Genomic DNA, 26826 nt, shown 5'->3' on the forward strand with positions numbered 1-26826 from the left:
TTTTGGTCGTGTCGTTATAGGGGAAAAAAATGCTGCCATCTGTTTACCGGTACTTTCTCTCTGACTAAAGCTAGGCTGAATGGACTGTTCATTAAATCTACTTCAGCAAAAAAAAAAAAAATGTTTTTCAGGATTATGTTGGGGAAGCAGTTTGGACATTTGGTTGCGAGGGACTAGCCCTCGTTAAGTTTGGCAAAAAAAGAAAGCATATGCTAAACCTTTGTATACTTCCTCCACACCTATTTATGCTGTTGTAAACACCTTTTTATATCGCAAACACCCATTTTTCTCCAAAGTGTACCATATTTCCCCGCACTGTGTAAAAATGTAGCGCCATTTTGTTTGCCTTTTCTTGTGTAGCTGCAGTTGCAGATGCATCCCTGCAGGAAGACATGTGATTGGCTCAGACTTTGCTTATTTAATGGTTCATTTTCATAATAAAACAGTTCCAAAAGGGATGGAGACCTGTATTGGCTTCCATGTTGTTTTCTTCCAGGTGTACATACCAATGATAAACAGCGAAAGCTGTTTAGCAAAACAATTTTTCGTGTCCGCAGTTAAAAATACCGAAAAATTGCCAAGCATGCACACGCGAGCGTGGGCCTCGCAGTGGCCGCGCATACCTACCGCTCGTGTGTGCGTGCCTCGCAACAACTGCCCAGCGTCCCCTGCGCACGTTTGTCAAGCGAAGCATACACGCTTGGAAAGATTGGCCAAGAAAGGCCAAAATAAGAACTCCAGCGTTCACTGCAATCGTGGCAATACTTGCTCGTAGCGAGAAAGACGCATCATAATAGCCCCAGGTGGTGTCCAATGATTATCACTCCCAAAAAAATGAAGGAAGCTCCCACTTTATAGCAACAATGATGGAGTAAAGGTCGTTGCGGCAGCGAAGAAGAAGCAAATCGGCTGCAATTGTAGACTTGAACCTTTGTGATGGTTGTGAAGGTTGCATACAGCTCGCGCTACAAGTCTTGAGCGTTAGTGTGGGCTTCCTTCATTTTTTTTCCTTTTAAAGTTGCTGGGAAGTAATTGCTGTTCCAGGTTTATAATTCATGTTCAGTAAGTGCACACTAGAGACTCTTTAAACTTCTCCAAAACAAAAATTTTGCACTATTGCCAGACAGCCTGGATACAATTTTTTTACTCGTACTTACAATTGTATTTTTCACACATAAGGGTGGCACTAAGGGTGTCCACATTGCCGCTTATATGGCAGTGCATCTTAATGAAAAGCAATATACCTGTACAGAACACTTTTAAGCACATCACGTTTATACAGTATTTTAGCCATATAACACTTCAAAAAACAGTTTTTTGGCATTTGGTTCTTTGTGCCATCAAAATACACATACTAAATTCTATACTCAAGAGGTTGTGTTCTTTCTATAAAGTTATCAATAACATAACAGAGTTGACTCAAACCGTACACATAACACTTGCAACATAAAAAAGAGGTGGCAACTGTGGCTGTTACAATGTAAAAAAACTAGCTGCAACAATAAAGCTATAGAAGGCCTTAAGCATTTTCATAAACAAAAAGCCTCTGTGTTGATGCAACTCCCAACTTGAGTCACTCAGGAGCCCAAGGCTCATATTAGAGGCATATGAACTTAGCTCTGTTCATTTTTTACCCATAAATATGACCGCACAAAGGGGTCCATGTTAATGCCCGTTTTAGACTCTCATTTCAAGCTCAAGTCCTTTTCTAGGCGTTCCACGAGCTTTTGACATCGGAGTGCTTACACAGGACGATGCTACTCGGACTTTTCCGTGACTTGTCACAAGCAATGCAGATAAGTCCACAAAACAGCACAAGATAAAATAAGTCTTGTTACCTTTGGTCAACATCACCAAGGTCCACCCCACAAAGGCACATACTTAGTTTAGTTGCCCCCATCTATAAAAACACTGGAGAAGCAGGGGAGTTTTCAACATAACTCCTTTTCAACAAGGGTAAACTACATACTGACTCCTTTCTGATGCCCCGTGCATGTTTACACCGCAGCCACTTCTAACACCTAAGTAGAAAAGGAACATACAAAACTCCTTCTCATTAAGGGTAAACTTATGATTAACTCCTTTCTGACACCTTCAGCGAGCCTGCACCGCAGGCACTTCAAAGCACATTAAGAAAAGAAGTACACAAACAAAACTCCTTCTCATGAAGGGTAAACTATAGATTGACTCCTTTTCGACGCCTTCCACGCCCTGACGCCGCAGGGGAGCTTGCAGAAGACGATGCTGCCCGGGCTCTTCCACGACCTCTTCTTGCAGACGACGCACCCCGCCCCCGCGACCTTGTTGGCGGTGGGACGTCGTCAATGTCATCGTCGTCCTCAATTCGGCTGACCTCATCAGAATCCGAATCGAAGTTTCGTTCACGACGGTTTGGTAGACTGGTGACTCGCTGTTGAATCTCATCGGCGCTGATGTCAGGTTGGGTAGCAAATTTAGTCCTGAGGTGGCAGATCTCTTCAACCAGCTTGGCCTCGGAGACGTCGCCCAGCTCGCCTAGCGCTCGAGCCTACGAGACAAGAGGCGGAATAAATTTTACACTGAAATTTCGAAAAAAAAATCTAAAGAGCACAGCTGTTTAAATTGGCTTCCTAATTCCTTAATGAAACGCTAATACCAAATTTTTGCTCTTCTCATCCAACTTTAATCAGATCAGTGCATAGTGACACTATAGTTCATAATGTGCGTGCATAATGATTAAATACAGCATAAGGAAAACTGCTGTATTTTCGCGGGTATAACCCGCACCAAAAATGCTAAAATTTCAGGAGTGAAGTAGAGGTGCGGATTATATGCGAAGTATTTCCTTTGGTGCAGCTTGACCACAATGCGTGTTGGGCCGTGATGCCCCAACAACAGTAATAGCGACTAAGCCACTGTTATCCCATTGACAGTGCTTATTTCGCACACACATCTCAACAATATACCAACATGAAAAAATGTATGCGGCAAGTCAGCCAGGTAAGTTCTTTTGCATAAACAAATGTGTAATGTTGCTTGAGTAGTAGGTTTGGTCTGTCCTCTTAAGTATAAAATATGCGGGCAATGCGCGGGGATATATTTTTTATTCGTCGACGGAAAGTGGGGGTGCGGGTTATATGCAGAGGCGGGGGTTATACGCGCGAAAATACGGTGTCAGTTTCACATTCCAGTTCTCAACCTCAAGGGCACGGGCAACAAAAACCATGCATACATGTCCCCATTTCAGCATAAACACTGGAACCCTGCACTCAGCGTCGTTTCGACATCAACACTGCCAAAGATCGTCCTGGTTACAGTTCGTGCCAACCATCGTGGTATGAGCCAGACTTCTTGTACCAACAGGGAGGGGTGCATTTATGGCGGCCGTTTCGAAACATTCAGTGCAGCAAACGCCCTCCCGACTGTGCTGCCAGAAGAGATTTACGACTAGCATTGGCTAACCACTACTTAACTACTAATTGACTATTAAATTGCTAGTTACCCACTGTACATAGTAGCACGGATGACGATTGTAGCGAAATTTTCACCTGTATTATTAGCTGTATTATCGGCCTGCATTAACAGGTGGCTGGAGGGCAACTTGTGTGCCAAAGTGAGGAAGCGGGGAGTGGCCTTTCTCGGCCAATGCACGCAATAAAAAGGAGCTTGGTCATCGCTTCGGAGCTTGTCCGCGCAGGCGGTCGCCCTGGATTTGGATGTTGCTCGGCTTTCGCTCTGTTGGTGTGGGCCGCCGAGTGCAATCTCCTGCTCCTCGGCACTTGTCTGTCGGCCACACTCCTATCCAGCGAACTCCAAAGCGGTCGGGACCGCCGCAGACTTTGCTCCTCACCACCACAAGCTCGCCTCTACGCTTCACCGTCCCCATCGAGGCTTCTCGTCTCCCAAACGCAGCATGACGCCAGCCAGCAGTGTTCGAGATATCTTGTGTGCGACCAAATCGACCACAGGGGAACTACTCTTCTCTACTCTTTCCTCACGTTTATAACCTTTACTCTTCTCTATCCTATCCTATTTCCCCCACCATTCCCACCCCCGGACTGCGTTGAACACAGGTAAACTCCCCTGAAAGCTCAATAATATTCTCAGTCCATTTCTTTTCCTTCCTTTAAAAAAATTATTCACTACCCCCCCCCCCCCCCACCCCCTTCGCCCCCATGCAATAAAAAGGGGCAGCTAGCCCAAACACCTTCGCTGTAAAAAATAAATAATGGCGCGCAGGGAAGGCGGGGTTGCATTGTAAGTGCTAATTGCATGGAGCAATTTTGCAAGCAAAACAAGGAGCGATGCAACCAGCAACAAACTACTTTTCGCCGCAGAGGGAATTGCTTCGCTCGTTTCTGGCTCGCCAGGAAGTGGCCTATGCGACTAGCCAATAGTAAAGCCGTTTAAGGGGCGCAACTTTTGCCTTAGGAAGACAATGGGATGAAGGGGACAGCGGCAGAGTGCACCCCAGAGAAGTACAATCCGCGATTAAGCTGCAATACATTTATATCGCTTTTTCGTGATAAATTCACGCGTAAAAAAGTCTTGCAGCCGTGCTCATTTTGATAATCATATTTGTAAGTAATCAGCATACCACTGAGCGCAGTGTGGGAACACTGACACCACGTCCCTCGGTCGCTCACGCCATGGCTCTCGGCTGCTTTGACGAGCGAAGGGGGCGAGCGGCTGCGGACCACTGTCACGTCGCTCATTGTGTCGCTTGCAAAAATCACTTCATGTGGTTACTGCTATACACCCCAAGAATGGCACTTCCAATAACCACGCACAACTCGGAACTTCCACCCACCTCCTGCATCTTGACGGCGCCCATGATGGCATCCGTGACGTCCTTGTCCACAAAGAGGTTCACAGACTGCTGCATAGCGGCGTCGGTCAGGACCGTCAGGTGCATGTCCTCGTCCACCGTCTCGAAGTACTCCCGCACCAGGTCCTCGACGCGGGACCGCGCGAAGGCCTCCGGGTTGGCAACCTCCCCCAGACGGTTCAGGTCCACTGCCCCTTCGCCCCGGTCGCTGACCCCCCGCCGCTTGGTGAAGAGCACCACGTCGCGGGGGTTGGCCACCCTGTCCGGGAACTGGCGGGCCAGCAGGTGGGGGCCGAACGTCTCGTGCTGGTTGCCGTGCTCCACTCGGAGCCGAATCAGCGGAAGCTTCGGCTGCTGGCTGTTCCCTACAGGTGGAAACATCTTGCGTTACTTTACGGGACAGAGCTGTACCTGGGCTCTGAGGGAGGCTATATGTTTATTTACAACCACCTGTACATCTTTGACCCGCCGTGGTGGCTGAGTGGCTAAGGCGTTGTGCTGCTGAGCACGAGGATGCGGGTTCGATTCCGGCCGCTGCGGCCGCGTTTCTGATGGAGGTGAAAAGCAGAAACGCCCACGTGTTCCAGATTTTGGCACACATTAAAGATCCCCGGGTGGTCAAAATTAACCTGGAGCCCTCCACTACGGCGCGCCTCGTCACCTATGAAGCATTGGCACGTTAAACCCCACAACCAACCAATCAATCAATCAATCAATCTGTACATCTTTGACGTGCACTGAAACCTCGTGCACACCACTATTTTTACTTTTCCCTTTCTTTGTCAGAAAACCAGTCGCAGTGCTGTAAAATGATGATGATGATGATTACGACGACAACGAAGGCAGTGACAGCCCAGTGCTTAGTAAAGCAACATTATGAAGCAGCACTGTGGCCAATACTGCATGAATTGCAAAGTTAGAGCTGTATGTCACAAAGTCCCCTCATACAGAATGAACCACAACATTCTGTTCCGATAGATTCCATAGTGACAAAGAGTGCATTCCATGGTCCACCTTAGAAAGCAAAGTACACTTTACACAGGTAGCAGCTATTTTAAAGATGACCGTTTCTCTTGGGCTACCCAAATGCAAAAACTTTTGTCTGTCTGTCTGCGTCTCTCGACTCAGCCACCTGGCCAGAAGTTAAAAGGAAGACTTGTACGAGACTTTTATACACGCAAAACATTTACAAACTGCCAAATCTTACTTGTTAATACTGTTCAGCAAAAAGAAAACATTAGGCATGTTTGAAGCAAAACAGAAAGCCAAAACTGATACTAGCAGTGTTCCTTCATTTTCAAATAGGCTTAGCACAGATCAAGAAAAGAAATGGACTTGGGCTGGCCATGTGCTGAGACGTACCGACAACCAGTGGACAATTAGGGTAACACAGTGGGTACCAAGAGATAAGTCTAGAAGAAGGGGAAGGCCAGTAACTCGATGGAGGGACGAAATAAGGAAATTCGGGGGTAAACTGTGGACTCAAGCAGTGCAGGAAATGAGCAGTTGGAGGTCAATGGGGTAGGCCTCCGTCCTGCAGTGGACCTCAGTCGGCTTTTGTTGATGGTGATGGAGTCTAATCTTTACAAATGGTAAAAACTCTTTAGCAGCAATACTTTAACGCCGAAATACAAAAAGAGCTTGCGTTTATGGCTTGAACGCCAAGTGAAACAGTAACAAAAGGCCCCAATAGACGGTGTGCCAGCAGTGCGAAGGTGGGGAAAGTGAACTGAATCCAGTAAACTTGATTTGATTGATTGCAGGGTTTAACGCGTCGACGCAACGCAGGCGATGAGGCACGCCGTAGTGGAGGGCTCCGGATTAATTTTGACCACCTGGGGATCTTTAACGGGCGCCAAAATCTCGTACACACAAGCGTTTTTGCTTTTCGCCTCCATCAGAAAAGCGGCCGCCGCGGCCGGGAATCGAACCCGCGACCTCGTTCTCAGCAGCGCAACACCTTGTTATGTGGCAGACGCCGCAAAAGACTGCCGCCTTTTGACTACATTTGCAGGAAGGCGAGAAGATACGCGGCCCATTTTTTTGTCACGTTCCAAATTTCCTACGCAGACAACCCGCAAAGTGGCCAGATCAAGAAGATGACATTGGAAGCATATATGCCTATGCTACTCTCCTGTATTTCCGTCATGAACGACGCCCGCATCGCCTCAACTTGTAACACTACCACACGTGTTTCAATAAGAGCATTTTTTCTTTTCTTTCAGAGTTTGGATGAGTTTGCATAGGGTATGCCTCTCATGCACATAAGCAGGGCGCAGCTGATAAGCCCCACTATGTTACAAGCAGTTGAGTTGGCCTTGTCTCATTTTGGCTGTACACCATGTCATCAACAAACCTTGGCTTGGAGCCACAACCCAGAGCACACCAGAGCAAAGCCACACTCACGCATGCATGCACAAAAAAAAGAATGAGTTGTGCGTGTTCTCGCCACATTACCGGAATGCTCTCGGACGCTCTGCTCGATGAGGTCCTCGACGTGTCGGGCACAGAACTCAAGCGCGTGCTCCGTGAAGGTCTTCCCTTGTGCCCTCTTGCCCATGGCGGAAATTTTCTCATCCAGGTCGAACAGGGACACCGTCTTGATGTAGAAGGGCCGTACCGTCTTCAGGGGGAACTGGTGAGTAGGGAGGGACGTTCTCTAGGTGTTGTCCCACACAACTCGCAAGGGATCGACTGCATTTCATACTCAAGTGAACTACACTTTGCAATCATAGAGAAAGAAACAGAGATACCGTATTTACTCTATTGCGACGAGAGTTCTTTTTCTCATTTTTGACACCTGAAGCCGACACTCACATTACAATTGAATATTGAAATTCAAGTTGCCTAAAATGTGCAATAATGCACCCCATTCTCATTGACGACTACAGTTTTTGGCCATTTCACAATCTATGTTGGAAACATGTGCCAGAGCCATCTGGATCCGCTACAAGCCAAAGCTGGCTCTTTTCGTTTTCTTGTTCATTCGTCTGCCATTTGTCTGCAAAACTTCATTCGTCTGCCACAGTAGAGCCCATTGAGCACATAAAGACATCCCATTATATGTGACTGGTGTATGTGAGGTGTGTGATTGATATGCCCTCTGTGGAAATCCACTGTGCAAAGTTGGCTTTCCCGCAGCGAGTTTTTTCCAAACACTGCCACAAGTGAGACATAGAAATAAATCGGGAAATTTGTAAAGTCAAGTTAAAATTAAAATTAAAACTTGAAAGCTTAAATATGGATGTTTGGTTTTTTGCTGGGTTGGCGAAAGCACGCACCCAGCTGGCGTTCAAAAAATGCGTCCACTAAAAGTCGTCTCCAAAAAACGCGTAACCTCTCCCATTAGAACGGACAGGACCGAATTTTTCTTTTTGTCAGGAATGGTACTACAGTCTAATCCCGCTACAACGAAGACCGCTTCAACAAAATTTCCAATTCAACAAAATATTTCCAATTCCCCATCACCCAGCCATAGAAGTCAATGCAAAAAAGTCCTCGCCACAACAAACCATTTGTCTGGCTTGCTTTCGCTTCAACGAAATTTTCGCTGATTGGTGCTTGATTTGAGCAATTATTTTACAATAAAATAAACATAACGCCGGCTATCTGCAACTTTTTATACATTCAAGGCGCTCAGTTTCTCCAAAAACGTGCGCTGCGCTCCCACGCTACTGCCCATAAATGAAAACAAATTAATAGACGCCGTTGTTTGCTGGTGATAACGATGTGGCTGGCCGTCCTTATACCCTTGCTACACTGGGGTCTAAATGTCATTCGAACCAAATGTCATTTGGCTCAAATGCCAAGTTGTGCTGCTACACTAGGTTTTTAAATGCCATTTGGCTCAAATGACATTTGAGCCAAATGAGCACCGAGAGAGACATTTAAGATTTCAAATGCCATTTCCAGCACTCTCGGACGCAGCGTCTTCGATCGGCAATAAAAAATATAATACTTCCGTACGTAAAACAAACAAAATATTGTTGTTTGTCAAACTTTGTTGACTGTTTATTTACTTAAAATACGAAATCAACATATTTAATTTTCATACTCTCAAAACCAGTGGGTCAGTTGCAAAAACACAAACAAAAACAACGCAAGACCGCCATAATTAGAGTCAAAACTGGTGTCTCTTCTAATTTGATATCATTTTACTGCCTCGGACTGTTCCTAAGTTTGATTGTTGTATTAGTGTACAAAAACGGAATGGGGCAACAACAGCGCCACTACAGCACAGCGAACAGTTGTAAAATCTTTCAAATGCCATCGAAATTGTAGTGTAGCACGGCGGATTCTGAATGGCATTTGAAGCAACCCATTTGAGTTAAATGACATTTGGTTCAAATGACATTTGGACCCCAGTGTAGCAGGGGTATTACATTAGGCGCAGGCCCGGTTTGCCAACCGGAGCTACAGCCAATCCATATCCAGTTGAAATCATGCGAATGTGCTCTGTCGCTGGCACGGCGCCGTCATGTATGCGTTGTGAGCAGCTGTCATTGCAGTTTTCCTGCTACAGCTGTTCAAAGTCAAAAACAAAAATAATGGTTTCGTGTTTAGTCTTGAACCTGCGTCATCCTATCTTACTCACGAGCGCGCACTGGCGAAAAATGCAAGCACGCGCAACTTGCCTGCGAAGGTCAGTTGCAGCCGCGCCTAGTCAGACGATAAGAACGGCACCTCTCCTGCCTGCCACAAGCGAGGTGGAGGGGGGGGGGGGGGGGGGGCGGGGAAAGGTCTTTTGGCGGCCGAGCTGCAGCGCAAGTAATCAGCTCAATAGATATGCCTTGTTATGCAGCAATACGTTTTGCGACTGCATTTCTGCAACCCAACCTAATACATTTGTTTGTTATGCAAATGAACACTTGCGCATCAATCGTTTTTCTAAACACTGCATTATGTTGCCAATAATGCGGAAATTTTTCGAGGTTATTTTTCTTGCCCTCCTGTGGTGTGTTGAGGCAGATATTGCCTCAACGAATTTCTGCTTCGACGAAATTTTTCGCACATTCTGTCAATTTTATTGTAGCGGGATTAGACTGTATACCGGTTGCAATTAACGCTACAATGCACGCCATTTCAGTATAACATCTTGAGGAAAATACTATTCGCTCTTCAGGCACCGCTTCTGTAGAGTAGAAGGTGCGAACGCCGCCCAGCGTACCTTGGTGAGCTTGTGCGACTTCTTGCCCTCGCTCATGGTGACCTCGACAACGCCAACGTGCTTCGGGGCAGCCTCCCCCGGGCACAGGGAAGTGGCCACCGAGCTGCCCGGCTGCATCACGTAAAACCTGCAACGTCGAAAGAACAACGCACCATTACTTCTCTCACACCCTTCCTGCACCATAAAAAAAAAAGTACTAAATTTACCGAAAAATGTTTTTCGCTCAATTTGCGGAGTTTTTTTTTTTTTTTGATAAAACGGCACCATTATTCTGATGAAATAACGTTCTTTCATTTCTCTAATTGTGTAAAAGAGATTGTCGTAGGTGGCTTGACTGCAGTGTCTTGCGAAAAAGCGTCGTCAGGGCTCCAAAATGATCAATAACAAGTGTAGCGTCATGACAGATGACGACTATAGTCGTCATCAGTCATTTTGGTAGAAAATCTCATGATGACTATACTCGTCAACGCGAGTGAAAAGGTTAAACGAAGTTAATTAAGAGCGAAGCACCTTAGGGGCTCAGGCTGTCGGTGTCTCCTCTCGTCAAGCGACAGGAGATGTTGACATCTCTTGTCGTCAAGTTATCAAACAATGGTTAAAAAAGAAGTGTCAAATAAATAAAACCGGTTTGAAATAAACTAACATGACAAACAACATGCTAAACATGACTAAAATGATACATAAACTAACATATTTCAGGGCAGCTTGACAGCGGCGCGCGCTGGCGCTTGTTTTAGTGTGGACAAGCGCAGCTCGTGTTTGGTGAAAGCGGTACAACCAATGTTTTTGTAAAACGAACAGCATCAAAAATTGTGCTAGCAAAAATAAATTTTATATTCCCATGGTTTAACTGCACTGTTCACTTCATCAGCTTTCGAATGCAGCAAAAACGATACAAATGTGACCAGTACATCCTGAGATATTGTACCAAACAGCTGACCTCGTGGGAAAAGAAACTGGTTCTGAGAAAACAAGGCATGACTTTTGGAGACTATGCAGAAGTGGTCACTTGGGCAACTTCAAAGGGCAACAGCTTTGTAAATACTTATGGTACAGATATAATATTTTGCAGGTACATTCTTTGAGACCTATACACTGCAGATAAAATTAATACAGGAAATTCATTTTTTGGCAAATTTGCCGTCCTCAAGACCAGTGTCCCTCTTAACCGGATACTCCAACATCTGGAACCGTAGAACAAGCGACCAAGCTACTCTAAAGAAGCGCACAACCCCAGGTAAATGAAACAAGATATTTTGTTCCTTTGGGATACAGGATAACTTGCGGCAGCATTGTTTATAAGAATAGGAGGTCGAAACTCAGATGAAAATGATGCTCACTTATAAAATTTCAAAATTTCTCACGTAGGAGCCAACCCGTTGAAGCAACATCTCGGCAATGAACTGTTGCACCGTACTCAAGGGTTTTGCGTTAACTCAGAATGCGTGAAATTTGTTTTCTTTTCATCCGAACATTGTCGAATGTATTCCAGCATTAATTTAGTCCGCACACTTGAGTTAGACCCACTAAACTCACTCACACCTCGCCTGCTATTAGCACTACTATGGCAAGTGCCTATCCTGTAATCCGCAGCAGTGGCCCAGCAGCTAATGTGTCACACTGCTGAGCCCAAAGTCAAGTGACTACCTTTCTCACCAAGTCAAAAGCAAAAGCACACATCACAGAACCCCAAGCAGTCTACGCTAATCTGTAGCACAGCACTGCGGTGCGCCTCATAGCCCGGGTGTAACAACTTCATGTAATACTGAATGTGACTGTTGCGAGGTCCGCTGAGGTTGCTACCACACGAGGTCATGCAGGGGTCACGACCCCTCGAGGTCATGCTGTGGTACCTGCCGTTCCACTCGGAGTCGATGAGGCACTCGTGCTCGTGACCCCACACAACGAGGTCGAGGAACTCATCGAGGAAACCCTCAGGGATGTAGTCGGTGAGGCCGTGCTTGGCCCGGTTCTGGTGCAGCACCAGCAGGTTGAACCAGCTGTCCGTCCACTCGCGGGGACGTAGCATACGCACCTGAAACACCATCATCATCGTCATCATCATCATCGGTGCCAACCCCGCCAGCCATTAGTATCCCACTGTAGCAGCACCTTCTATTTCTGCAAGCATTCTTGTTCTGCCCTTTCAATACGTTTTCTGTGCCTCAAACGTCTCTTCTTCCTGTATCATTCGTCCCATCATTACCCACAACCACTCGTTGCTGAAGTTGAGGGTTTGACAAAAGCCAGTCTCGTCAGGAGACACGTTGCAATAAAACGGAGACACCAACCAGAAGAAACTGCTAACTAAAAAAAAAAAAAACTGTAAAAGCTCTTACAACACTTTAAAAAACAACAAAGATGTTGTTTTTAGTTTTTTTTTAGTTTTTAGCAGTTTTTTTTTGTGTGTGTGTGTCTCGTTTTATTGCAACTACTTGTGGCGCGCCATAAAGCATCTTCCTCCGACCTGCTGTCCTGCCAGTGTTCTTTTTCGTTCCCTCTTACTGGATTTCAGCCGCCTACTCCTCCTCTACTGTCATCACCATCACCCACCGGTTGCATGCTGCAGGACAGAGGCAGCATCTTCCCATGACTTCCAACCCCCTGTCTGGCGAGCGTTATTGTTTTGCATCTTTAAAGGGACCCTGCAGCCCTTACCATTGACTATTCGTAATGTATTTTGGCATAAAGTCCATTGTCCCAGCAATCTCCTCCCGCAAGAATTATAAAAATCCGTCCACTATCACCGAAGCTACAAGCAGTGAAAATCATGCATAATCGTTCCCTCTCAAATCAACCGCAGACTACATGACGGAAGCTGCGCGCTCTCTCCCGGAGAGGGGGGCAGCTCATGGCATTCTTGTGGTAGAGAACACAGAAATAAACTCTCGCAGCGCTTCCATTGTGCAATTGCGCTCGAACACCCCCCCCACATGTCCCCACACATGTCCCCCCCCCCACACACATGTCCACCTCCCAAAATTTTCTGGGGAGAACCCTGTACATGACCATGGGGAGCTTCCTAACTCCATACGTTGAACAACTCTGATTGTTAACAGCATTGCTTCAAAAAGCGCACCCGCATGTTTGTGTTTGTAGCTGATAAAATTAAAAGTAAGGTAGCCACTGGTCTCACCTTTCCCTCACGAAATAGCCGGTGTAGTCGCTCGTCTCGGATCCAACCAAGACCGTAGAGTGCCAGAAGCATGCGCCCTTTGCGAAGGAGTAAGGGCGACAGCCGCACATTTGTCAGGTCTGTCACCTGCAAGAGGGGAGGTACTAGCTGTCAGATATCTGACAACTGAGTCGGAATGGAAAAAAAGAAAAAAAGAAAAATGAAAAAGCACACTGAATGGGGCCGACAATTCCCAGGCTGACACGAGCACTAAGAAGGCATCAAGGGACATTATTACCTTTCCAAAATAGTTGACAAGCCCCGACGTGGCTAGGATGTCGACAATGCTCAGGTTTTCGGATCCCGTCGGGTCGTCGTGGTTGCCGTGAATGGTAAACACAGGAAGCGAGACATTGAGGTTGGCGTCTTCGTAGTTGACGTTCGGAAACGCACACGCACCGAAATTTTCGGCTTGGTCGCTGAGGATCTCGAACTGAACTGGCTTGTCGCCCAAACAGTACTGCCGCAGCAACCTGCATCACAAAAAGAACTGTCAATCCTTCGAACTACGACACAATGTCAAACATAAACCAGCACCTGACTATGACATGAATCCTTAATTCTTGTCCAGTTCTTTTATGTAACTGCATGGCCGCTTCTCTGCTTAAATTATGCATACCCATTGTAAAGTATTATGAGGTGGTGTATTAGACCTAAAAAGCTACCCCGTTTCTTGGCCAATCCCCCATGTAGGTATGTGCAGTCAGTGAAGGAACAACAACAGCAACAACTATCTGCTTTCGGATCAGATTACAACAGCTACAGCTTGCTGCTCGAGGCTAGACATTCAACAAGTCCTCAGTCTAAGCTGATAATTATCGCCTCCGATTGAGCACATCACCCCTCAGAGGTATTGGTGACGGCTTGTGCATTTAACTAACACTGATCAGTGGTCCCTAGAGAAAATGGTTGCTGGTCCCTGCTGGTTTATGGCCAAATTCCCAGCTGGGCGCTGCTGGTCCCAGCTGGTCCAAACTGGGACCACCAGTTGGGAATTTGGCCGTAAAGCAGCAAGGACCAGCAACATTTTCTCTAGGGGTGTTTTTTTTCTCGATGCTATGCTGGCCGACATGCTTCACGATGCTTAATTATAATAAAGAAACAAGTACACAGAGTTGAAGTTCTGCGTGCAGTAGCGATCTCGATCATGGCGAAATTTAGGGTCCCCCGAAAGGGTCAACTTGCGCAGCGGGCAAAACAGCGGCGATATTAGACACAAACATACCGTAAAGTTTCGTGTTCCACCCAACGAGGGGGTTTGTTTTCGTGGAACATGTCACCGCCGAGCAAAATGAAGTCGACCTTCTCACGCGTGGCGATTTGGAGGATCTCCTCGAACGTCCTGAGGGAGTCATGTTCTGCGGAGAAGGAACAAAAAATGCAGCAGCGTTAATAACACTTTGCTGTATAAAAAAAAACACGTTTTAAATTTCGTCTTCTCCGATATTTTGAACGAACCAAGGGATCATAGCGACCAACTCACGCAAAACGAACTTGTGGTCTTTTTTTTTCGCGCACCGACTGCGATCAACAGTCGGTTTTTACCACGACCGGTCGTGGTCTGTACACAACGCGCGCAATGACATCGCAGCATTCAAGATCATTGACGCCTCTTTTTTTTCTTTTCGAAGGTCATAATTTCAGCAGATATCTTTAACAGATATATTCAACGGATCCTTCAGGCGCACTTACACTTTGTTTTCATGCATTTGTGGCAACGTGCAGTGAATGAAGATGGACCGCAGTACGTATTTGCACGATACTTACTTCTCTCGGCGTCTTTCGCTTCGAAGCCGAGGTGTAGATCGGTTGCCACAAGAAATCTAAAAGCGTCCGGTGAACTCATAACATAGATTTAAGGGAACAAGCTTTCGCGGAATCCACAATTGCGAACGGCTCCAACTTCGCCAAACCGCGCGAAATCTTGACAGACGGCCTTGAACAAGCCGCAGCTAACGTAGTTACTAGACGCATTGAAACCATTGAAACACCTCTGCAGTCGCATGTCCAGTGCTGCCATTAATTTCACTAGTACAAGTTACAAAATAATGTTGCTACAATTTTTTATTCTTGTCCCCACTAAAAATTACAATTTATATATTTTTTTTTCTCTTTCATAAACAAGCTAGGTGGTTTCGGCAGTTCGGTTAGTTTCGCCACGGTCAGTTTCGGTCGTTTCGGCTCCCAACTTTAGCCAACACTACCTACTCAAAAGAAGGCTTTTGCGTCACTTATATTGTAGTTTTTGATGTTATCAAACGACAATTAACCTCATTTTTGTTACTGGTTATTTTATTTTTCTTGCTAAAACAAGAAATTTATTATAAAAAGCGAACTTTACTAACTTCTTTGTGTTGACACTACTTTGCCGTAGTGGTCAGGCGGCGGTGATTTTGAACAGGAATGCTGGGAACGAGTACGTCAATGGGCGGCGCACGCTTGGAGCCAAGCGCGCCAAGAATTGCAAAAAGCGAAAGCGGTAAGAAACTAGTTCAGTATTGAGTCATGCTTTCGGGCTCGTTATTATAAACTTGCTGCTGAAAGGTATGCACGTAGCAATCTGTGTCCGTGTTAAATATCTGTGCGGGTACACGAAATCGAGCTGGTCGCGTACCAACTATGACAGCGTTCACTGAATGAACGCGCAGTCACACTTCGTCTGTTTTCTGTGACAAGTAAGAAAATCATCAAATTAGAAGAACATAATTTCTCTATTCCAAAGTCACGTAACTGATTTTAAGCATCGTGAACGCCAAAACGCAATATGAGGCGCTACATCGGCAAACGGAGCGCTGGATATAAGAATCCACTCAAATTTCGTTTAGCCGCCTTTCCTTTTTTGCTTATAATTGTGTGCGCAAGACGTCATTTATCTTCATTTACACGCCGCGCGCACAGAAGCTGTCATTTCCCTCAGCACGGATCGCGTGTGTCGATCAGTTAATTAACGTGGACGTGATTTTATTCCATAAGCGTTCCTCCCCCTCGCACCATTCTCTTGTCGCGTCGCAAACCGGGCGGCAGGCACAACGGATTTTTGTACAATACGCGCCACCAAGTTGTCTCTTCTCCGTGACTCCAAGAAACGACGAGAAATTATATTTTTATATAATTAGCAAATTGCTAATTAGGCTAATATTAACATATAATAGTGTAATATTAACGTTATAGACAAGAAATCAGATTTTACAACATGAAGTGGATGAAACAAAATGCCCGAATCCCTTTTCAATGCAAGAGGGAAACTCTTTGGCAGCCCAATTGGTATTAGTTATCCTGTAATAATGAGAACATCAAATATATGTGTACACTCCCTGTCTCTTTCTATATTTCTTTCAATAGAATTGAGTAATATTATAAAACCACTGAAAAAAAAAAAAAGAACAGCATAGAGCGCACTAAACATCAGCCGACATACTGAAATAGTACAGTGAAAGCTTGTTAATTCCAACTTCAATCATTCAAATTTATGGATAATTCGAACTGCACTATTTGGTCCTACTAAGTCTCCATAGAAGAGCTATGTACTGAAAAGATATCCCGTTAATTTGAACGCGAAGGGCCTAAGCCAGGCATAATTCGAACTAAGCGCCACCAGAGAAACGGCCCCACTGCCTACACTGTCGCCTCCAGTAAGGAGAGAAAAACAGAAAGAGAAGTTAAAAAATCGGGTAAATGCAGTCTAAAGCCCCCATAGCAGACATTTTGCAAGGAGTACTGCATAGCTGTCGACTGGACATGAGTTTAGGGTGTGGGGCGTGCTGACAAATTTGGGCATCATTTTTTAGGTCAAGCATAGAACCTGTCGCTGCCAGTGACCACAATGAGGTGGTGGACAAATTTACGCGCCAGTGCGGCCATCGCTCGGAAGTTATGGCCGGATGGAATGCTACCCGTCTCTTCATCCATTTTGGAGCATGCGAAATGGGGGCCTTTTCCTAATTCACTCGTTAGAGAAAAAAGTGCTACCTTTCGCCTCCAAGCATAGATAGATGGAAGGCAAGTTTCAATCATGGCACTTTTCAAGCGTTCAATTACTGACACGCTCTACTTCTCCACAATTCCATGGCTTTTGTGCTTCGCTTTCGTTCATTTGATCTTTCACTAATACGAACTGCGGTGGCGTCCCCCTGGAGTTGGAATTGACGAGCTTTTACTCTAGTAAACATGCTGCACAATAGAGCGTGCCACAAGAGCTGCTTACAGGTGAAATTAAGCACTAAGACAAGTTCCTTACTACCTCTCCGTGTCAGCATAGGCCTGGTTGCATCGAAGGCTGAACAGTGGTTCCAATCCACTGCAACAAAAAGTCACCGCTCAAGTCACGTACAACTGTAATTGCACACGCTAATGACTTTGTAAACCTGTAAACCATGTAGACTTTGTAAACCATGAACCTACTCGCTGTATTGCTCGATTTTAAATACTTAATAATGAGTAAATATAGTTGCATTTCTGGCAAGTGAGCCTGGTTGCACATTTTCAGGTGTGAAGCCGTGGAGTGTGCCAAATACTGTCGTTTCTGCGAGCTTTGAAGGAGAGTGAGTTAACGATGGTCGAATGAAGCATCTGAAAATGTAGGCACACCACGCACGCAATCATGATAACAGTGGCTGTGCATCTGTGATACAATGGAGGACTCGAATTATGCAGGCTGGTAGTTCCAGTGTGGCACATTTTCTTTAATTAAAGTGTCAAGACATATAACTTCATCAAAATTTTGCATAAGATTTCATTGATGCTCTAAAACCTTTTGGATAAAAATTTTTGGCTAGATTCATGCATTAAAAAGTGAGTTATTTTGTTTTGACTCATTCCTTATCTAACCAAGATATATGAAAAAATAAAAATAGGGGGGATTGTCGAGACAACCGTAAATAGGTGCCAAGTATCTTGCTACTGATGGATACAACATTTGTTTATAATTCTCATCCTTGGTCCAAGGTACTTGCAGTTTGTCTGCACTTGTAAATTCAACAATTTTTAGTCAATTCTTGCCAATGCAATCCTGACAGGTGTTGACAGGTAGTGTGGGGTAACCACTAATATTCAATTGAATAAACTGGGAAATTAACTGACAGAAGTGAAAAATCTGTAGTTTTACGCCTTCACAAGACCCCTAAATTCCATCTGTTTATGATGCAACCGAATGAAATGCTGTCAAATTACTGAGAGCTGTCTCCACACAAATTATAATCTGATCACCAACTTCCTACTTATTACTAAATGCTTCCCGCTTCCCCATTTGTTTTTGATATTTAAAGATCTTAATGTAAATAGTAGATGTTCTTGGCAACTAGAATCTGAGCATGTGGGGCGCTGAAAATTATGTATAGGCTAATTGGGGCGCTGCGGACAATTTGTAGAATTCCCAAGGCCTGGTAATTTATTGTAAAAGCAGTCCATTTTGTGTTTGAAACTTTGCTTGTTGCAAACATTTGGCATTGCCGGTGATCTAGAATTAATCCAAGCCGAAAAAAAAAAAAAGCATTGCAAGTCTGATTGGAAGCGCCAAAAACACAATTGGACCATTTGGAAGTGCAGTTGGCTCCAATTGGTTTATTGTGTTTTTGCAGGCTCCAAATGAACTTCCAGTGTTCTTTTTTTTTTTTCCCTACTGGCTGGAATGAGGTGGAGTTGACCTAATAGTTAACTTCTTAAATACCTGCTTCACTTTATAAGGGAAGCTGGACTAAGCAGTAAAGCATTCTCTATCCCTCACCCCCCCCAAACCTCCATCTCCTTTATACTCTGGCATGCTTTGTTTTACTTTGTTTCACACGGTTATGGTTTCTCGCTTTGTTGTGTCGACTCGCAGGTGACTCGTGAACCACCATCCTGTGGAGTGGACGTGTCTTCTCTCAATGCTACGCCTTGCCCGACCGAGAACGATGTTCCTTGGCAAAGGCGATTTTAGGGCACCGAGGTGAGAAAATCGCATCGCATAGCTTGTTCACAGCCACACTATAGGTGGTATTCATTGAAAAGTTTAGCTGTCAATTTCTACACTCGGCAACACTGGAAACGGCCACGGACATGGGCGATGCGCCACGGACAGGGCGCGGCTTGTGCCGCTGCGCCCGCACGCCGAAGAAAAAAAAACACCGGCGTGCGTCATCTGCTCCGTTTCAACTCGATTCTCAATGGTGGTGTCTACAGAGATGTTATTAATCTCACTCACATTGGAGTCGAGGCCTTACTTTCCGTTCGGTGGGGTAGAGTTTGGAACGTCCGACACAAATCGTGTGCTTAGCACGTCCAAGTGCCGCCATCCCGCGGAGCCCGACGTAACCAGTGACGGCGCACACATGTGGTTGCCTGCATGCGTGCCTCACCAGTGAATACAACCTATATGAGCTAGAAAGCTTCCTCAGCTTGAGAACAGTAGGGGTAGGGGAGAACAGCATGATGGGCAAGCTACGGCAGTTGCAGACGTTGTCGAAATGCCCCCCTTCCCCCACTCCCAAAATGTGACTCTTGCTATGAAGAATGTAACTCTCGATCTGAACTTTTTCGGGGCAAAAATAGAGCCACTGGCAGCCAGCGTGCTTGGAGGCTTTTTTCAGCTGCAGCTGACTTGGACCATTTTGCCTACGAAGGCAGAAGACGAAACACAAGTTCAATTCAAAACGTCTGCTTTGCTAATACCAATTTTATCGCCGACTTCAAACATAATTGAGATATTAAGGAAATGTATAAAGCAGCGGCAACTCCCAGCTACTTTCCGGCAACATCTCTGCGGCATCACAGAATCTTCCTTGTGCAATGAGCAGCCGTTGACAGTGCCACCGCCACGAAACATGAGTGGGTGAATGTAGTGGGCCTTTACCATATTTATTCGAATATAAGGCGAGGTTTTTTTTTTTTCTTCCAAAATCCGTAGTCTTCAAGTCATACCCCGCCTTATATTCAAAGCTCAGTGTGTGTGTGTGTGCGTGTGTGTGCATGTGTGTGTGTATATATATACATACATCTGGAGATTTTTTTTTACTCTCCAAACTGCACCCTCACCTTATAATTGTGGCCGCCTTATAATCTAATAAATGCGGTAGTTTTGTTTAATTGTATCACTTGGATGCTAACACCAGTCAACACACGTGACTACCATGTGTTTTGCGCTGGCCCATACTACGTCTCTCCTGCCCTTATTACGTCACTGTAGTACGGAATTTGAACATATTTCAATATTTCTTGCACATTCTTAGTTAAAAAAATGTCTTTTATGGCTCAAAATTGAGCTGTGTGAGTTATAAAAGGCTAGTTCTTTCAACCTGAACAAAATTGTACACTATCAGAACAAAATTGCACGCCCAGCATCACAGCCGATGCCAGTCTGGGCATGCGCACAGACAAATGCGCCTCCTTCCTGTCATGGTGTAGAGCCAAATGGTGTAGAGTCATGGTGTAGAGTCATGTCATGGCATAGAGTCATGGTGTAGAGCCTTCCTGTAGAGCCAAATACACCTCCTTCCTGTCATGGTGTAGAGTCATGGTGTAGAGTCATGGTGTAGAGCCTTCCTGTAGAGCCAAATGCGCCTCCTTCCTGTCATGGTGGCTGCCTTGTAGTTCGCTTCACCGAAACCGAAACGAATGAACAGAGCTGCGAGTAATTAGTATTTATGCTACGTTCATCAATCTAGTGTGTCAATCTATCATTAGAGGGCTCGAAGGCACTATATAACTGTGAGAAAAATGTAACACAAAATTTTCATGTCTCTACTCCTTTAAAGACGCCATTAAAAATAAATGAAGTGGACATTTGTAAAAATCCTGGTATTGGTTTTAAGAAATTGAAGGGCACAGACAACAATTAGATGAACTTTCGAGCCCGGGAGATGTGAGAGTTTTGGAAACTTTGTTTTATTTCAGATTATTTGTTTAATCTTGGTAACAATGTCATTTTAAAAAAATCCTGGTAGTAGTTTTGAGGCATTCATAGAAAGAAACTGATTTGATGTAAGGGATTGAAAGCACGTTGGTGCCAGATTGAATTAGTTTTACCTTGCTAGAAGTGAAATGGTCAAAAATTCAAAATTTTGTTTTTGATGTTTGTAGAAGTAGGCTTTATACACAATTAGGAATCAATGTGATAACTTTACAATATAATAAGAACCGTGAAAGCATGCCAAATGTTATTATTCATTTAGCCTCGTTAAATGTGAAATTTTCAACAGCCTTGGAATTGGTTTTAATGGATTTGCGTGAGCAAAAATTGGCAAAATAATTGGCATTTAAAGATGCATTTTTACGCCTTTTTAATGTGTTCAGTGTTCAGATTTGCTGCAGTGGTACAGACCACCGGGTTAGTTGGTGTGTATTCATCCCAGTGAACAAAGCACTCGAAAAGCAAGGATAGTGCTGCGTTGTCCATTTCTTCTTTTGTCCTTGTTTTTGTAACGTTTTGTCCATCAAAATGCCCAAATTTAACTTGCTGGCCTCGGGTCACGTTGGCATAGCTGATTATTTTCATTAAGGCTTGCTTCGAAAACTGGAAGTGAATGCTGCGTAATCTTTTTTTCCAAAAATCCCAGAGTGCAGTTTCCAACACTCTTCACTGCCAGACACTGCTGCTGAATTGTAGCTCATGCATGACAAAAATGAATTTGGCACTGTTGTTGCTTGCTCAAAAATGGCTCCATTGCAGCAGTGGACCCCACCAAAGCACCCTGCACTGTCTCTTGCTGTTGCTTCCTGTCCTTTTGTTTTTGTTGTTTTTTGTTTTTGTGGAGTTTCAACAGTATGCTTTGAATTTGCTATTTTCGTTCAGTTATCCTTTTGGGGTGCAAAAGAACCTTTAGCGCAGCAGATGTCGCAGCCTGCAGTTCTTCAATATACACCAGTTGTGAAACTTCTTTTCAGAATCTGGACTGGCTAGCACGACTGCTTCGTCTAAGCTGAGAGGAAGGTGTATTGCTCGTCACCCTTCAAGGGCAAAAACTGAGCTTTGCTAAGCATTTATTTTTAACAACAAAACTTGCTAAATGAAGCTTGATTTTCAAGTTAGGAAACGTTAACATGGGTAATGTTTGCTTGTGTTTCCCTTTATGACTTGTGGCCGGAGCCGTAAGTGTACTGCGTCAACTTTCTGTCAACAGATGGCAAGCTAGTCATCTTTCCCCACTCTTGCCCCTGTTTGCCCCCAGCCCAGGGGCCGACTGGAGAAGAAGGAGGAACGAACTTTTACTCTGCACACCAGGATGTGTTCGGCCTCCCAAGTCCAGGAGGCCGCGATTCTGAGCTGTGTCCAGAGCTCGTTGCACCAGGGCTTGCTGTTGCTCTGGTGGACACTGCTTTTAACACCGGAGCTGTTGTAGGTTGATCCTTTTTGTAAGTCTGCTGAAGGTCGTGCGTCCTGCAGTGGTAGGAGCACGTTCCCAGACCTGCCGGCGACCTTGCAGAAACTGGTTCCCAGACCCACCACTAGATGGCGCAGTGGTCTCGCAGGGGCCAGTTCCTCTCCTAGGGGAGGGAGAGAGGGAGGGAGCCTCCCACTACTGTCATTTAGCTTCCGAATTTTTTTGCGCAAACCGTTGAATTTGCACACTGCTGGTGCTACCGTTTTCGTGCGAGCGCTCGTTGATGTTCAAGCCGACACAAGCTCTGTTGTTTTAGCAAATTTTACACTGGGTGGAACTGGGTTTAATTTCTCGACTCACGGGGTCTACGGGCAGTTTCGCAACTGATGTATATTGAGTGGTTCTGGTCGGAGTGAGATAACGAATTTCAACGTGCACGGCATGGTGTGGTGCTTATATGTTGCCCGCCCATTCTGTTTTCAGGAGGTACGAGCCTGCCTGGTGCTGCGTTGGCAGCTGCCCCAACTACGGCATGATGGCAGACACATGCGCCCTTTGGCTGTTCGACCTCCCCAACGAGGAAACCGAGGCCAGCCTCCGCGAAGCCTGGCTGGCTCAGCTCGGATCGGCGCTCGTCTGGAAGGACGAAGCGGACAATCCGATCGATCCGCTCGTCTGCTTCCGCCACTTTGCGCAGAGCGACTTCATCGGCAACGTTGACGGGCGCCCGCGCGGTCTGAAACTAGACGCCGTTCCTTCGGTTCTGACTCCCGAGCCGAGAGGACCGTGGCCAGGCTGCAGCTTCATGGCTGCGGCCATGGAGGCCACTGCGCAGACCGGCGCTGCGCTCGGCAGTCTGCCGTCGGTGTTGGCGAGGCGCCGCGGGCGGCCACCGGGCGGCGGCCGTGCATGGGGCCGGCGAGGGCGTGGGCGTGGAGGCGGCATGGCGTCGAGGTTCGTCGTCACAGGTTGGGGCTCAGGGCCTCGTCGAGGGGAGAAACGACGCGGACGTCCGCCGTTGAGACGTGTCACCAGCGCAGCCTCTAACGTCACTGAGCATCGCCGAGGGACGAAGCGGCGCGGGCGGCCACCATCAAAACGCACCAACATCGCACGTTCGGCCTCAGAGTCATCCAACCCTGACGTCAATGAGCATCACGGAGAGGTTGACGGCGGGCATCTGTCACAATCGAAACCCACCGTCGCTTCTAACTCCACTGAATCTGGAAGAGGGGGGGACGATGATGAAGAGCCAACAATCGTCAGAGTTGTGCCCGGACGACCTCAGCTACCGCGGGGCAAGCACATTGTCGAAAAGGAGTACTGGGGCGATCCGGACGACGGAGTCATCTTCTGTAGGGTGGTGTGGATTCCCGAGCCTAGCTTTGGGGACTTTGAGAATTAGCAGTGTTTGTCTGAAGCTGCTGTCTAGTCGTGACGACTCTAATCAAAAATGGCAATTAGGTTTTCAGACGTTAGTGGTGTTTGTCTGAAGCTGTCTAGTCGTGACTCTAATCAAAAATGCCAACCCAACCAGGTTCAGATGTCCCGAGTTTGAGTTCTGAAAGTGTCGTTTGCTCCATTCATTTGCCCGTGATAAGTGGGGTATTATTCTGAAGGCACACGTGTCATTTGCTCCATTCGTTGCGTGTGATGCGAGCATTTGTATTTGAACCGGATGAGGGGAGAACACTAAGTGTTTTGCTTCTCCCATACTTTGCTACACCTATCAGTGATAAGGAAAGCACTCTGACGAAGCTTATCACATAGGCGTTCTTAGCTGTCGTGCAATACAAGTCCATTGCATTTCTTTCTTTCTTGTTAGTTACTAGTATTCTGTTTTGTTTTTGTGCGATTAGAATTCCCAAGGAGACATGCATAGACAATCTCCTATTGTACCCTTCAACATTTTTGCTTTTACATTTTCAGCATGAAGGATGCTGTTGGTGTGGTATGAAGCATGATGCGCGGTGCGCGTGTTACGTTCTCACTGAAATACTAGTCTTTTACTCGAACTTTAGTCATCTAGCTGCTTTTTATTTTTTCACCTTTTCAGAATGAAGGATGCTGTTGGTGTGGTAATATGTACGGTGCATGTGTTACATTTTCACTGAAATACTAGTCTTTTACTCGAACTTTAGTCATCTAGCTGCTTTTTAACTTCACATAGTCACGAATTTTAACTTTAGTTTGAAACTTTAGTCACTCATGCATCACTTGCAGTCTGCATTCTGGTCATCTGTTTTTGTGAGGACATCTACATTTGCTAGGTGAAAAAAAAAAAAAAAGAAAGAAAAGGTGCAGTTTGCATTAACTTGAACGACCTCGTATCCTGCTATCCTCACCATGGCATGAACGCTGTTGTACATATGCAGCGCATATATTTTCGATTTTTCAGCAATCTCATGTCCTGCCATTTTGGTCAAGGCTTAAACGCTGTGGTGTTACGCTCACTTTTGTTATATGCGGTGCATATATTTTTAATTATTTAACAATACCTTATCTTGTCTTTCTGTTCAAGGCATACAGGCTGTTGCGTTACATGCACTTTTGTTATATGCAGTGCATATATTTTTAATTGTTTAACAATATCTTATCTTGCAGTCCTGTTCAAGGCATACAGACTGTTGCATTACATGCACTTTCGTGATATGCAGTGCATATGTGTTTGTTTGTTTTTGTGGTGCAATACTCTGTTGAATAAATTTTTTTGCTCCACTGATGTTCTTGTGGCACCTGCATTTTCTTTCTCTTTTTTTTTTTTTTTTTTTAGGATTTACTTGCATTATGAAGCATCAAGGAATATGTGCGTGGTAGGAAAACAGGTCAACCAGAAATAACCACATGTAATGGTAACAAGTGAGTGCACTTTTGGAACGCGTCAGTCACATACATCCAGGTACTAACCAGCTGTCTGTACTAGACATCATTACTTATGGTTGCTGTGATTACAGGGAAACTTCCCTGCCACCACCGCTGACAGCAAGTTGGATTTAGAGGACGAGACCATTTGTCACCGAGTTATAACATGCCGGTAGTTAAAATTAATGGTGCAATAGCAACAACTGGCTCAGTTGCGAATAGTTGTGGTTCCTGAAAAAGTCCTAACATCTCTGCGACGTCCCAAAAAGATCCGAACGTCTATGTACCAGCAGTATCTCTATTAGACATCCGTACAACGTGCAATATTTTTATGAAAATTTTTGGATGTTGAGATAACGTTGGTGGCACCTTAATGTCGGATGTTCTTTCTACTATGCTAAAGACGTACTCTCGACGTTGCTGCTGCTTCATTTGTGGACGGCATTTGGTGAGTACCAAGCAAACTTGTTCCTTGACCATGTGGCATGGGTTGCCGCCGGCAATGACATTTCAACAGGTCGACTAAGTTAATTTGAGGTATATATATATATATATATATTAGAGCTGGGCGTCGATTAAAAATTTTAATCTGATTAATCGGTACATCGATTAATCCGTTGCATTAGTTGAAGACAAAAATTAATATTTTATATTATTAAAGCTACTAGGCCTGTTTGAAGCTTTTTGTAGTGTTTAAGGGAAGAGAAGGGGGAAAAAAGTGCAGTAGGGATATTATTGAGCTCGGCAGGGAGCTCGCCTCCTTACAACCTATTGCAGGGGAAGGAGAGTAGAGGGGGTATGAAACGATAGAGCAGAAAGAGAGAAGAATAACAGAGCTAAGTCAGGCTAGCAACAGACATCCTAGATGGGCTGAGCAGATCATCATCATGGCGCTGATGCGGACGGTACTCCGAACACCGCATTCGTTACTCGCACTATTTCTAGAATCAGGAACATTGGCACGGTTCATAATTGCAGGAGGCTTCGATTAATCGTGGTTTAGTTATGCCATTGTTGGTTCATATAATGGTAAAACGGTGGGAGTGCCCGCTCGCCGTTTTTTTGTAGAGTGTATATTTGTATTCAGAGTATCCATCTTCCCGTCTGTTTTGAATATCAGCTTGCGGTTTTAATCACTATTACCTCTGAGCATACTTGCATCGTTTTCGGTGTAAAGTAAGGCGGGTTATTCGAGCACGAATATGAACCTCAACATGCTTGCGCACAATTCAACCATGACACCCTTGTTTCATTTCGACCACGTGACTTGAACCGATTAAAAAAATTAATCGCGACTAAAGCCTGATTAATCGTAAGGTTATTTGATCAATTGCCCACCCCTAATATATATATATATATATATAGCGAATCAGAATAGGAAATGAGGTGCTCGTTGAAATAAGACAAAAATAAGGGTTGGCAGTCAAGAAAACCTCGGAAAGCAAAGGGGAGGATGTGGTAGGTCATAGAAACAGATAAAGAATTCTTGGAAAGACGGAAAGAAAGGGGAGAAAAAATG

At 45.2% G+C, this 26826-nt stretch overlaps 2 protein-coding genes across 2 annotated transcripts; one reads left to right on the top strand and one right to left on the bottom strand.

Annotated features, from left to right (window-relative positions):
• Positions 1–398: 398 nt before the first annotated feature.
• Mre11 (double strand break repair nuclease mre11) lies at positions 399–15111 on the bottom strand. Its single transcript, XM_077670837.1, has 9 exons — positions 14917–15111; positions 14375–14507; positions 13388–13622; positions 13111–13236; positions 11828–12009; positions 9975–10101; positions 7265–7442; positions 4790–5172; positions 399–2527 (listed from the first exon to the last, which is right to left on the bottom strand). Exons 1-9 carry the CDS (start codon positions 14993–14995, stop codon positions 2177–2179), a joined length of 1794 nt encoding a protein of 597 aa, XP_077526963.1. The 5' UTR covers positions 14996–15111; the 3' UTR covers positions 399–2176.
• A 396-nt stretch (positions 15112–15507) lies between these two features.
• Positions 15508–25159, top strand: LOC144138512 (uncharacterized). The gene is made up of 3 exons (XM_077670838.1): positions 15508–15628; positions 18968–19075; positions 22929–25159. The coding sequence occupies exons 2-3, from the start codon at positions 19014–19016 to the stop codon at positions 23848–23850; spliced, it is 984 nt and encodes a 327-aa protein (XP_077526964.1). The 5' UTR covers positions 15508–15628; positions 18968–19013; the 3' UTR covers positions 23851–25159.
• Positions 25160–26826: the final 1667 nt, after the last annotated feature.

This window comes from Haemaphysalis longicornis, unplaced genomic scaffold (assembly GCF_048455015.1).
Source record: "Haemaphysalis longicornis isolate Haplotype H1 unplaced genomic scaffold, Haemaphysalis longicornis Haplotype H1 scaffold_5, whole genome shotgun sequence".
Taxonomy (NCBI): Eukaryota; Metazoa; Arthropoda; class Arachnida; order Ixodida; family Ixodidae; genus Haemaphysalis; species Haemaphysalis longicornis.